The following is a 14,520-nucleotide window of genomic DNA, read 5'->3' as shown; positions in this document are numbered from 1 at the left end:
CTTGCTTTTCATTTTATTTTCATACAGGGTGACCAAGGACAGAGAGGACCTCCAGGAGAAATAGGTCCCAAGGGAGATAGAGTGAGTTCAGATTCGTGTTAATCACTATAAACATCGTGCTTTTTGGTGTCCTCTGCTGATTATGCTTACCTCTTTGATGTGGCCGAAGTGTCGTGATGAATGAGCATGTCTTGTCTCTCCCTTCCCCTCTACCCTGCAAGGGGCCTCAAGGTTCTAGAGGAATTCCTGGCCTCCCTGGAACCAAAGGAGACATGGTATGTCCTGAGCCTGTAGTCATCCACTACATTTTTTGAAGTGATTATTAACTTGTAATAAAACTTTAGAAAATAATGAAAGGAAGAAGAATGTGACTGTTTCTAAGACACAATGTGTTTCTTTGTGTCTTTTTAGGGTTTGCCAGGTGTGGATGGCCGTGACGGGATACCTGGAATGCCCGGGACAAAGGTAGCTTTTGTAACCGTGGCAAACTGAGCCCAGCATTTCCATTACTACATGACTGGGAGATTTACTCAGCTGGTTTTGGCTTTTTTCCTCCGTTTTTTCATCAAGTGTCACCTCAAAAATACTTTTAGAATAGTATGTTTACTTGGTTTTAGGAACTCAGTAGAATTGCCCTCTCGATGAAAGCAGCTGAAAGAGATTGTGTATTTTGATTTAATTTATGTCCTAAGTCCATCCTCCCTATCCCGTACCACCACCCGGCCCCTGCCCTGAACTGGATCATATCACAAAAGTGCGCATAAGGTCACCTGCAGGGAGAATCCTTCTACACAGAAGCCCTGTGTCCTTTCTTTACTTGAAAGACTTAGAGCAATTCACACAGGTTCAAAGATGCAATAAAAACTTCTTTTCTCAGGGTGAACCCGGGAAGCCTGGGCCTCCTGGTGATGCAGGATTGCAGGGCTTACCTGTGAGTATTTGGGTCTTTAAATGTTTACTGATTTAGCTGCGTATTTGGAAAATATGAATTTTAGAGAGAAACAAATAATTTGCTAAGTTTCAGGAAGATACATGATGGCTTAGTTTTACATTTTTGTAGTTTTACGTTTTATACTTTTTTCCTGAGTAAGGAACTCTTTCTCTAATAACTATACTAAGCTTTAATTTGTATTTTGCATTCTTCTCCTCTCTTTAGTTCACTCAATCTTTCTTATCTTTTTACTAACTCTGAGCCGTGGGCCAGGAGCACATAGTCCCTCCTCCTTTTCACCAGTTCTGGAGTTCTTGTTAGCAGAGTTGAGCCATAAGGGGCTTGAGAGTATGCTCCCTGAATGATGCGAGGTCTCAGATACCATTTTTTTGATTGTGTGCTATTTTGAATTATTCAAATTGGTGTTCCCTGCCTTGATGTGGCTAGAGGGTAACGTGGATTATACAGATGTATTCTTGGAGACAAATGTTTCAAGGTAATAAAGAGATACTTGGTAATTGGAGGACTGGCCTCAATTTATTATCTGACATTATAAAAATAATCAGTTATAGAACATTAGGACTCCCAGTAGTACCAGATTTTAGTTCAAGCCAGCATTCTCCTGCCATTCCGTTTTTCTACTTCAGGGTTAATGTTTCAATAGGTCTTTGTTTTGTTAGTCAAGCTTCCCTTGACAGATTATAATTTGGAAATTCATGCTTGAAAAATAACTTTAGTTTAGAGATAGGATTTGCCTAAGGGTGTTCAGGCTTAACAAGCCAGACAGAGTGAAGTGTAATTCCTTCTAAACTGTGCGTAGTTCTAGAACTGTTCAGAATTTGGGAACTAGGAAGCTTTGGCGTTGTCGTGATTCCCTCAGCCCCTGGGCAGCGTGCTGGGGGCAAGGCATCTCACGGATTCTCCGCTGATGTGATTCAGCCCATGTTCTGTGTGCCCTCTTTCAGGGTGTACCTGGGATTCCTGGCGCAAAGGGTGTTGCTGGTGAAAAGGTAAAAGATGAAAATGTTTTAACTAGTGCTTTTCTGTATTTCTCTATTTTTTCCTTAATATGTTTTATTTATCATTTTTAGTATTTCCAACCTGCCTTTTATTTTATATTTGACTCTAAGGAGAAGTTTTTTGAAAAGGCTCTTTTAAGGCCTCGAATGCTAATCTCTTTCCTAGCTGCAGAAAGAACACTTCGACAAAGGGTTGCTGATTAGACTTCCTTCCTAGAAGTGTCATCCTTCGCCAGTATTAAAGAGAGACAGTGTTATTGCTCTTTACCACTTAAAATAAAGAAGTTATGATTACGCTATAGAAATTATGTCAGTGAATATTACTAATGTGATTTTGCTTAAAATAAAAAGATAATAGACATTTTATTCTCAACCAGTGCTTATAGTGCAGCAATTAAAAACAATAGGTGAAGGAAAAATTGAAGGGATAAGATGTAGCTTTACTTTATAAATAAAAGGGATGATATGTGAGTAACATAGAATTCGGTCACTACCAGGTTATACGGCTACAGTCTCCAAGCCTGGGACCCACAGCGTCTTGAGCAGGGATGCTTCCTCCCAAGCGGACTGTGAGAGATGGATGGTGGGGCTGGACCCCCAGACATGTGCTTTCTCTGGAGCTTGCTGGCGGGGTCCCCTCAATAGCCCTTCCTCCTGTTCCTCGTGTTCACAAGATCCTTTTTAATTTTAATAGTGTCAGTGTCAGGGAAAAGAGCTCCAAGAAGTTTATTGGAGATAGAAATGGTAAAGGAAAGACACGTATAATTAATATTGTGAGGAAAGATAAACCTTCTTGTCTTCCTGTTTGGGTAAAGACCTTCAGGTATTGACATTTGACCTTCATTTTTGAACATTTTTTTGATACCTTTACTATACTTCTGGGAACAACGGAACAGTATCCTGATCTAAAGAACTTTAATGTATCCCCCAAGCAAGAGATTCTATGTCCTCCCAAATTCGCAATGTGAAACTGGGAAATTAATGCTATTCAGGTGTAAGAAATGCCCAATCTGGGTAAGACAGGTTGCGAATTTTACTTACTTGCTGTCTAAATTACTTCGGATGTTGCATTTTACCTTTAGGGTAACACAGGTGCTCCTGGGAAGACTGGTCAGCTGGGGAATTCCGGCAAACCGGTAAGATGACAGCAGCTACCTTTCCTTATGTTGTCACCTGCTGTAATCACTGAGCAAAGAATCAGAGAGTGTTAATTCTTTTCTTTCCCTGCCTTCCTCATAACAGGGCCAACAGGGGCCTCCAGGAGAGGTGGGACCCCGAGGACCCAGGGGGCTTCCTGTGAGTACTCCTTTCCTGTAGAACCTTCTGAAGTGTCTTCTCAGGGTTTTTCTGGGTGTCCTTCCAATCATTTATTCATTTATCCGTGAATGCCTTCTCAAGTTTGAGACAGTGAAATAAGAATGTCATTTGTGAATATAATCTGCTTTTTAAAATTTTTTAAAGTATTTTTAAAAAGCATGAGGACCCCTTGTGCTCTTATTTCATACTGAAGGAAATATTTCAGTGTGGTTAAAAAAAAAAAAAACCATAAAAAAACCCAAAACAAAACACCTTTACTGAGATATATTTCATATACCGTATGAGTCAACCATATAATTCATTGATTACTTAAGCATATTTATAGAATTATACAACCATTGCCACAATTTTAAAACCTTTTCATCACCCCCCAGAAAAGAACCTCTGTGTCCACTTGTAGTCACTCAGCATTTCCCCACAGTTCTCTCAGCCCTTGGCAACCACTAGTCCACTTTCTGTCTTGACTTGCCCGGTCTGAAAATTTCATATAAATAGAATCATACAGTGTGGGTTTTTTTCAGTGAATGGCTTCCTTCAGCATGTTTCCAGGCTTACCTATGCTGTAGCGTGTACCAGTACTTCCTTCTTTCTTCTTGCTGACTAATGTTCAGTAGAATGGACGTACCAGCCTTCCTTCATTCTCTCATCCGCTCTTGCACATTCGGGTTGTTTCCACTTTTGGACCATTATGGATAATGGTGCGGGGAACATTTTTCTATAGGTTTTCGTGTGGACACATGTTTTTATTTCTCTTGAGTAGAACACTGAGGAGTGGAATTTCTGGGTCATGTGGTAACTATATTTAATCCTTGGAGAAACTGCCAGACTTCTTGTAGTCTGAGTTTGTGTGTCTGTTTTGCCGCCAACACAGCAATGCCTATTGTTTCACTAGACACACTTTAACCCTTAGAGAGAAACTGATTAATTTAATATATATACTTAATGTCAACTCTAAAAAATTTTCTCTGACCTTCAGCTTAAGTTCTTATTTTTAAAATCTGCTGGGTAACAAAAAGAACTCCAAGTGAGAACAGAGAAACATTTCCAAATATTGTTACTTTTGAAGCATTTCATGAGCATGTTGAATGATGATTTTCTCATGTGTCAAGGAAGTGAAATATTCCAGGTGTCCTGATGTAAGAGGTGAACTTTTCCACTTCTCACAGGTGTTTGTCACCTTAGCTCTATCAGGTGGTTTCCAGAAGTTTCTCTGCAGCCAGAGAAACTAGCCAATGCTCCTCATTATGGTCCTTGTTCACTCACTGCTCAGTTATCCTTTTCTTCTGTCTTGCTTGAAGCCCGTGAACTTCTAATTAAAATAATTTTTAAAAATTGATTGCCAAAACAATGAGTTTATAGCTAGATCATATTCACAAATAATGGAGATGCTACATGACTGGTCCAGAAAGATTTAACAGTGTGGGAGAGGGGCATTGGAACTTTGAGAATGTTGGCTATTAAGTGTAATATTCACTTTATAGAGCAGAGAACATAAAATTGAAGGGGCACCTGCTGTATTTCAAGTCCATGCACTGAACACAAAAAGTGACCCAGTAGAGAGGGCTTGGCCCATCATCAGTTAAGTGCTAAGGGATGTATAAAGACTTAGAGGCCAGAACTGCAGAAGGAGATGGGCGGGGGGGGGTAGGGATCCATTCCCTCATGCAGATCTGTTGTGACTATGCAAGCTTTGAGCCTGATTCAGGTTTTGATTTTTGAGTTCCTATAAATGTCCAGATTCTCATTGTTCCAATCACTGTGGCTCAAAGCCTTGGTGATCTTCTTCCATCATTTCCACTCTCCAATAGGACCTGTTCTTTCTTCCATCTCCTTTTAAAAAGATTTTATTTGAGAGAGAGAGCAAGAGAGCTCACGCACACAAGCAAGGTGAAGGGCAGAGGGAGAAGCAAACTCCCCACTGAGCCACTGGAACCTGACTCGGGACTTGGTTCTGGGACTCTGGGATCATGACTTGAGCTTAAAGCAGACACCCAACTGACTGAGCCACCCAGGGGCCTTCTACCTCCTCCTTTTTAAAGTCTCTTGTATTTGACTCTTCTAAGCTCACCTCCACCATCCCAGCTCAGATCATTAGCTGCTGCTTGGGTTATCAGTTTGTCTCCTGATTTGCCTTTCCATGTTGTCTTTCCTTCCCTTACCAGTGGTCCCCAACAAGGTACTCCTGGTATGTTGGCTGGCATAGGTCTTTGTTCCCCGGGATTCCACCCTAGAACTCCAATGGGGTTCCCACAGTCATGGTGACGAGAGTGTCAGACACAATGTCAAAGGCCTGGGGAATGGCAGTGGTCCCAGTCTGCACACCCTGCCATATTGGTCTTTTCAAAATACAACTTGATCATCACTTCTTTATTTAAAGATCTTCAGTGAATTTCCACTAGCAAGGAAAGGAAGTACCAAATCATAAACTGTTTATCTGGTGGTTCTATGTCTCCCCTTGTTTCTTGCTCAAAGCCTGTGTTCAAGTCATGCTGGACTCCATGGTCGTTTCCAATTAGTTTCTGCACTTCTCAGCCTGCTTGTTTTCTTTTGTTATACTCTGCCCTTAGAGCGCCTCCTCCTCCGTTTCTCTGACTCAGCCGCCCAGGTATGTTTTTAGGTGTAACTGAAATGTTAATTCAACAGTGGAACCATCTCTGTTTATGCTCTATCCCCCAGATAGAATTGCCCTCTCCTTATTCTGAACCCTGTAACCTGGGGCCCTGTTCACCCCATGCTGTGGGAACTGCAGGGAAGCAGGGACACTCTGATCCACCTTTGCATTCCCTACATCTCTCCCCTCAGGGCCTGTCACAAGGCAGAGCTCAATAAATATTTCTAACAATGAATTGAATTGAAGGTATAGTAAATCTTTCTATGCTGCTTATGTTGGTAATAATTGACTTCTCGCCTCCTATAAATTTTACAGAAAAGTGCATGAGAGGTTGTAAGGATTACGGTTCTGAGCAGAGTTTTAACACCAGATCTACTTACTGAAAGATACATTTGTTCTTTCATCTTACATCATACATTTAGTTTCATAGCTAAATTCACACATTTTCAACGATCCCTCCCAAGTTTTATCAGTTTTTCCTGCAAATGTCAAGTTGAAAAGCTGAGTAGAAAGAAAGAAAACCCATTTCTAATGTGTTCTACTAATGGACCAAGGCTAATTGGAGCACGTCTTTGAAATTAAGTGGTATTCCCCTTTCAAATCATTGTTCTAACAGCTTTAGCCGGTGCCACAGCAAAACATATTGGAGGTTTTTTGGTCACCTCCAGTGATTACATATGAGCACGTATCTTTACCACTTTGATCGTGCTTCTGGCTTTCTCGCTCACACTCTACTGGTTTATACCTGGATCTGGGTGACTCCCGTTTACAGCAGGAGAATGCGGGGGGCCTTGTGCTCCATGACTCCTGGTCCATTTCCCTCTTTCAGGCTTCCCAGTACTTGCCAGGACTTCTGATGAGTGAGCTGTGTTTGCTCTGCTCTCATGACTCTGACTGGGATCAGTGCCATGCTGAACTACTTCTAGTTTTCTGAAGATGATACACTCCTGGTACAGAGCCGCTATCAGTTTCTCCTAAAGTCCCACTCCCGTCCTGTCACCAACAGCTCTGAGCACAGAGGTCTCCATACGGTGCATGCTGAATGATTGGTACTGCATTCCTGTGCCACCCAGGACATGGAATATTATCCCTGTCAATAATTTGTGAAGCAGCTGTGAGGGTTATAGATTTTGATTTCCCTCTGTATGTGAGGGAATACCTAAACCTACACCAGAGAAAAATACACACTGTACAATGCTGCAAAATTGCATAGATTTTTAAAGTGTCTTTGTGGCTGACCTAAAAATTATCATTGTGGCAGGACTAATATTATATTCCTATGTTAATATGAAGATGGGTTTGTAAAAGCAACAATCTAAAGAAATCATAATTGATCTTCTGCGTTAATCAGCATCCTTTTTCCCAGAGAGAAGCACTTAAGTATATAATTCAGACTAAGTATGACGATTTACAATTTTTCACTTCTAAAATTAGCATGGTACTAAGAATAATGTTCATTCTTCAGCTAGTTAGCATTTTGGGTAATCAGGCAAATACAACCACCATCACAATCTACAGCACAATGGAATAAAATCTAAATTTCTTCTTCTTCTTTTTTTTTTTTTTTTTGCAAAATACTTATGTCAACACACATATAATGAAATAGATTTTTTATGTGATATTTTAAAAGTCTAGTAGTTCCATTTTAAAAGGAAGACTTCCGGATGGAATTATTTGTCTGTATTCATTGAAATGAGTTTTACAAAATAGTTTTCGGTACTTGTTTATAAAGAAGGTGCCTTCTTAGGGTGCCTGGGTGGCTCAGTTGGTTAAGCATCTGACTCTTGATTTTGGCTAAAGTCATGATCTCAGGATTGTGAGATTGAGCACCACATCAGGCTCCGCACTGGGTGTGGAGTCTGCTTGGGCTTCTCTCTCCCTCTCCTCCTCCCCTTCCCACTCCCTCTCTTAAAGAAAAAAAAAAAAAAAAAGAAAAAAAGGAAACTCTTCTTGGTGATCAGAGATCTTGACAGAAACTGGAGAAATGAAGACCAGAGACTTGTTTTTTTCCAAGAGCTTCTTGTATTTTTAAAGAAACTTGGGAAATTTGAAAGGCAAAGAACATCTAATTAAAGATTAAAATACTTAATTTTGATTGATTTCTCTAGTTCTTGAATAAAAATAACTAATGCTTCCATAGTGCTTACTATGAGACACATACTGTTGTAAGTGCTTTATGTATCCATTCAATCCTTTCGAAAACCCTATGAGATCAATACTGTTTTTATCCCCACTCTACAGGTGAGGAAACTGAGGTACAGAGAAGTTGTGGGGCTAGAGTTGGCTGACATGGTGGACCCAGACTTCAGACCTGGCAGGGGGGCTTAGTGCCTCTCCAGTGCCTCGGCAGCTCAAGTCAAGGCTCTGCAGGATGGTTTTTATTTGAAGATAGCTTGCCCAATTTAATTAATTAATTAATTAATAATATTTTATTTATTTATTTGACAGAGATCACAAGTAGGCAGAGAAGCAGGCAGAGAGAGAGAGAGAGAGAGAGAGAGAGGAGGAAGCAGGCTCCCTGCTGAGCAGAGAGCTGGATATGGGCCTGGATCTCAGGACCCTGGGATCATGACCCAAGCCGAAGGCAGAGGCTTTAACCCACTGAGCCACCCAGGCACCCCAGCTTGCCCAATTTTAATGGTACAAGACATATTTAGAAAATTTAAAATTTTGGTGTTTGGAATTTTTGTAGTGAGCATTTAACAAAAGTCTAATTTAATAGCTGGTGAAGACAAACACACACAACCTAACCCAAAGAGACTCCTGAGTCTGACCTCAAAATCATGGAATAAAAACCTAAGGGAGAGAGGGGAAGAAAGGAAGAAAGAATAACAGGGAGAGGAAGTGGTGGAAGACATCTTGTGAAAGATATTCCTAAAACATTCTTTGGGGGATTCTGAAGCCCAGCCAGAGTTGGGAATCACTGGTAGAGGGTCTGCAGTTTTGTTTTTTTTTTTAAAGCCTTGATTGGCTTCTTAAGTAGGGAGTTGTTGGCAGATGTGTCTGAATATGCTGGAGAGATATATGGTGGCATGGAGCATCCAAGAGGGGGAAAAAAAGAAGTCTTTTATTATGGTCCTCAGATTTTTAATGTTAGGATTTTGCCTTTTTTTCTGGTTCTTTACAATTCTTTTGTTACAGATCATAACTCTTTTTGTCACGGGGCTTGTAAATATTAGCTACTGGGCAGAAAATCCATATCCCTACGTCTCCCTTGCCCACATCTGAGATTATGCTTATCACCACAGCTGTTGAAACACAGGAGATTTACCATTTGTAAGTTTAGCACACCTGTGCTTACAAGGCCATGCTTAATTGCTCCCTGTAACATGTGTTTAGTTTAACCTACGTTTTTAGAGATGACTATTTATATCTTGATTATTCATGTTCATCTTACTTACATCTTTTTAGAGCACATAGAAATCATAGGAATGGCCATTAGAAAATCTTGTCCGAACACTTTATTCATAACCGCTTGGTCAACGTTGTGAAAATAAACATTACCTTCTTCAACCTTGAGATGATTCCTATAGAAATACCTGTATTTAAAATGGCCAAGAATTTAAAGAATGGAAGAGAAAAAAAATGAGGAACACTTGCAATCTGTCTGTTAAATAACAGTGGAGTAAATATATAATTTTACTGACCCACTAGTCCTGTACATGCTGGGCTCTCATGGTTGCAGAAGGTCAGCAGAACAGGCTTTCTACATTGGGGTTCTGAGCCATTCATACGTGTTGCCAAGGGTTGGAAAACACTTACTAATTGACTAATAGAGCTTATGAAAGATAGAGAAAATGTTTGTCTTTGACCGGCAAAATAATCCCACCAAAAAATGAAAAGTTACAGAATCCTTTATTTTAACTTAGCTCTTTGGTTTATGAAAAAGAAAAAAAAGTATGTCAGTCATCTTTATGTTGGCATAATGGTTCATTTGTTTGGAAGTGAATACTTGAGGTTGTGTTAAGAACTGCTTTCCTCTTCTGATATCATTAATTAGTTTTCCCAATGACTATTAATTATTCTGTGAATTAAAGTCATATTAGCCCAATGACATTTAGGATCTTCATCAAGATGCAGTTCAGAAATTATTTGAAAATGCCAACAGAGCAGATATACTGAAGAAAATCTGTCTTGAACTTTCCAGTGGCTGGGCTAAATTAATGGGGTAGAACCCAATCTTTATATTAATAGATGGGTAGAAGAATCTATCACAGCAGCTGGTTTTCATCTAGTCTTACATCTTTCCAGTGCCCATCCTCACAGGACTCTGATCAGGCTTCTAAGCTGCTCACAAGGGTTAAGGGCCAATGTATCATCCAAACTTATACACTGGACAGGTTGCTTATATAAACTTTTTTGAAAAGTATTTAAGAGCATTTCATTTAAATCACCTATAAGTCATTTGAGACAAGTGCCACTTAAGTACAGCTCAAAGCTAGAGACTTGTAATTTGGCAAATATTTCTTAATCCTTCAAAGAAACTGAAAATTCAGAAAGATAATGGACCCTGACACTTGGTTCAACTTAGAGATAAAAGAATAACATAAGGGCCAGAGCAGATAATTTTAGCAGGAGCATTTATAAATATCAAGAATTAATATGAAGTTGTCATGTTATTTTAAAGTAAAATGAACTTAGAAGACTACTTTCATTTTTATATAAACCATCCAGGAAATGTGATTATTTATCCAATAACCTTGTATTCAGTTTAGCTGAATATGTGTTAGAAACAAAACAAGCTTTTATCAGACTGCATGAAACTGTATGAGGTTCTTAGGGAAAGAAATTGAAGAATTCGTGTGTCTCCTTTTCTCAAAGGGCTTAGAGATTCAAATAAAGAATTGAAATTGGCTCACAAAATGGAATGTTGCTTTTGGTATATTTTCATTTTAAATTCTACTTTCCAAAGTTTATTTAATCTTTTGAGACATGTTTAGAACAAGAATAAGTAGAACAAAGAATTTTGTATGTCAGAAACTTTGTAAATTTCTATTATGTCTGTCTTTTTGAAGTTGCATTAGTAATTTAAAGGCAAACATCCCTATCCTGTTTCTCCTTTTTTCCCCACTCTTTTGCAGTTCAAGATCATTTGCCAGATGCTGCTTTAAAACGTACTGTGGGCCTGAAATTTACTGTGTTTTAGGCATTAGGTGGAATTCAAAATTGATATACTTAATACCTCAAGAACACATAATCTAATGAGAGGATAAAACATGGACACAGATAACCATAATATAAGCTACATTGTGACTCAGATGCTGAAAATTACTAATTGTCATTTCACATGGATGTAGCAGACACCGTTTTTATCTAAGGGGCTGTAATCACAAGGAACAGCATTAACACATTCACCGAATGATAAATACTGCGGGGGCTATAAGGGTTTTATGTAAAGGTCTCTGCCTTCAGGTGAAGATGGGGAGAATACTTGGATGACTTTTATGTTTAAACAAAAACCTGCATAAAGTGTTATTTGACTGACATAGTAATTGAGCATTTGCGTTTTGGCAAACCAGCCAGTTAACGGTCCTGTTTGTGTTTCTCCAGGGCAGTAGAGGAGAAATAGGACCAGTGGGACCCCCAGGGCCACCAGGTAAACGGGTAAGTAATATTTCCAGTCTCCAGAAGTTTATTGGCTTTATACAAAACACAATACATTTTTAAAAATAAGGAAGGAGAGAAAAACAATGTACAGAGGTGATTTAATCGTCTTTACTTGATTCCTGTTGTTATGTGAATGCATGGAAATGTAAATGCGAAATTTCAAATCATATCTAGGATACTCTCCGAGGGGATTTAAATCAGTGTGGTTTGCTGCACACATTTTGAAACCAGGAGACCGGAAGTGCCTCTGGTTGTTCTTGGAATTGAAGAGAAGCAGGCGTAAATGCAGCCCTTTACTTCTTGAGCCCTGCTTGTTTACACAGTGAGAGAAGCCACGCCATGGCAGGGAGGCCCACTGAATGAGCCCACTGTTGGGAAGGGTGCAAACCCAGGAACTCCACGGTGGGACCCAGGGGGTAGAGGGACTAGCCTGTTTTTATCGGAGAGTGTGGGAGAGAGGCAGATTTGAGGAGCAGAGTTAAACCAGCCACAGCATGCATTTATTTTAGACAGGAGTCCACACACCCAAGGTTGTGTCGGCCTCGTGTGATTGCAATGTTGTAGTTAACAGTGAATCTGGAGACACTGTTTATTTTTCAGGGTTCTCCTGGCAGTCCTGGCCTCCCTGGCTTGCCTGGCCCCCCTGGCCTTCCGGGAATGAAAGGTGACAGGGTAAGATATCTAACCACCCCTCCAAAGTTTCTTATTTGGAAGGATGAGTTTGCTTTCGGCACAGTGTAGATTTTTATAATAATTATCATAGCCAGCTATCAAGAAAAATATCCTAAATTACTGAGAGTTGAGATTAAGAAGCAAAAAAAAAAAATCCTAAATTACTGAGAGTTGAGATTAAGACGCCAAAAAAAAAAAGAAAAAAGAAAAAAAAAGCAATATAATAAATTATCAGAAGGAAAATATAAAAGTTGAAAATATACCAGTTGTAGTCATACTTCCTGTTCAGTTTTAAATTTGCATTCCTACCGATCCAATTTTCTGTGGATGTGATCAGAGAACATCACAAGTTGCCAGCTTTTGGACAGCTGTCAGTTTCTCCAGGCCTTACCTGGCTATTCCCAGGTTGTCATCCTGATTTTTTTTTTTTAAGTGGGCTCCACGCCCAGCCTGGAGCCCTGTTGTTAGGTTGCGGGAGAGGAGCAAGTCCTCATCTGTCGCATTATTCATACTTGCTTTTATCTACCACCCTGAGAAGGGCACTTGGTTCATTTGAAATTACAAAGTTGAACATGTCAAAATACTGAAAAAGTATTATGTTTTATTCATTACAGGGAGTAGTCGGTGAGCCTGGTCCAAAGGGTGTGCAGGTAGGTTCTATCAGAAGAATATGAAATACGGTCAGTGACGGAGGTGCCTCACCAGCAGGGGGCACTGGCTGGTTTAGGGGTGTGAGGACTGGGCTGGAGGCCAGCTGTGTTTCTCAATGTGCTTCATAGTGAATGAAAGCTAGAGTTCAGTTTGGTCTATAACCTTATCTACTATTTTAATAAGCTGGAGCTGATGATGACTCTGCTTCCGAGACCACACATTGAAAAGAGGTCGCTCTCATTCACCAGATTGGCTTACGTGTGACCGATGGAGCCTTCTATTAGCTACATCATCATATTTTATGTTTTTCTGTATCAAGACCTTAACAAATGAAGTATGAACATGACTTAGAGTTAGTCCTTTCTCTGGGTTCCTTTTTCTACAGTGAAAACCTTTTTGCAAGGATTACTTCATTATAAAATTGCTGGATACAATCATTAATCCTTAACTTTAGAAGAAACTCAGCCTCACCCACTACCTTTTCTCTAGGCTCTTCAGATTTGCACTAGCCGCTGACAGCTAGACTGAAAAGCCATTGAGTGCATTTTGTATTTCTGCGTGATCTGGGGGGCACTGTGGGCACTTGGGAATGCTTGTCAATGTGGACAGGTTAAAAGTGAGGCAAGACAATTCAAGAATGTGACTTTTAATTTTAATTTTTAGGGTTCGTCTGGTGAAGAAGGTGAAGCAGGAGAAAGGGGTGAACTTGTAAGACATTTTGTTCTGGTTAATGATGAGCCCTACTGATTTCTAACTGTACTAAAAATATAATTTTTCTTTTCTCTGATACTGTTCTCCTCCATGGCTTCTTCAGCAGCTACAGTGTTTCTTATATAAACTAATGAATGACTCCCCAAGACTGTAGCCAAGTTCAAGTAAAGCAGAGGGTAAACATCCCAAAATCGATAGCCGTGGCCTTAAGCCTTTGGAGAACAAAGTGTTCTCTTATAGGTGGTGACTTTTCTATGGCTTTACCTAGACATTCGAAGTGATTCTTAGAGGACTATAGAAAGTCTATGAATAGTGCCTATTGTGGAAACAAAATGAATTTTATTTTAGCTAGAAAGCTGTGGTTCACAAGTTTGACCATGGGTATTTTCTGTCGTCTAAAACTTTCCAAAGAAGTGACCTCCATCTCCAGAGGATGCTGCTGCTAAATCTCCAGGAAGGCAGCAAGAATGAGAAAAAATTATCTTTCTGCCGGGAGTACTACATCTGCTGGCTCATTTTTGACACAATCTAACATGATCTAATGTGGAAACTTCTGACTGGTCCTTTGGAGTGGTGACAGATTTCTCATAAAACAGCTCCAGAGACCACTTTGTGCAGGAAAAAAATACCTCATAATGTTGTTTTATTCATATTTTCAGAATTTAGAGCTAATATAAATGTAATATCTGAATTAGGCAAAGTTCTCTAAGTAAATTTGAAAAAGGATTATTTTAATTTTATTTTCTGTTAAAGTGTTTTATTTTATGGGCTAAAAGGATGTTTTAAATCATTGTTTTGTGGTGGAGATGAACTGATGTGCTTGAACTTAAGCTGAAATCATATCTAGAATTAGGGATGGGAGACTTATTTTCCAAGTGTTCCTTTTTAAGTATAAAATCAGGCATTTTTGGTTTGATAAAATTTTGCAGATGAGTTTTACAATACTGTTAGTGTTTCACAAATGAAGTCATCAGGTTTAAATGTCTACTCTGTTTTAAAAC

The 14,520-nt window shown here is 39.5% G+C and overlaps 1 protein-coding gene across 1 annotated transcript in view; it reads left to right on the top strand.

Annotated features, from left to right (window-relative positions):
• Nucleotides 1–14,520, top strand: part of COL9A1 (collagen type IX alpha 1 chain) — a 93,422-nt gene that overhangs the window by 56,404 nt on the left and 22,498 nt on the right. The window contains exons 22-32 of the mRNA XM_046005753.1: nt 28–81; nt 222–275; nt 412–465; nt 878–931; nt 1,897–1,941; nt 3,033–3,086; nt 3,193–3,246; nt 11,429–11,482; nt 12,086–12,157; nt 12,772–12,807; nt 13,472–13,516. Coding sequence (XP_045861709.1) covers nt 28–81; nt 222–275; nt 412–465; nt 878–931; nt 1,897–1,941; nt 3,033–3,086; nt 3,193–3,246; nt 11,429–11,482; nt 12,086–12,157; nt 12,772–12,807; nt 13,472–13,516 — 576 coding nt within the window. The remainder of the gene's footprint in view (nt 1–27; nt 82–221; nt 276–411; nt 466–877; nt 932–1,896; nt 1,942–3,032; nt 3,087–3,192; nt 3,247–11,428; nt 11,483–12,085; nt 12,158–12,771; nt 12,808–13,471; nt 13,517–14,520) is intronic.

Source organism: Meles meles, chromosome 5 (assembly GCF_922984935.1).
Source record: "Meles meles chromosome 5, mMelMel3.1 paternal haplotype, whole genome shotgun sequence".
Classification (NCBI taxonomy): Eukaryota; Metazoa; Chordata; class Mammalia; order Carnivora; family Mustelidae; genus Meles; species Meles meles.
Note: the sequence above shows the minus strand (reverse complement) of the source record. Positions and strands in the feature narration are given on the sequence as shown.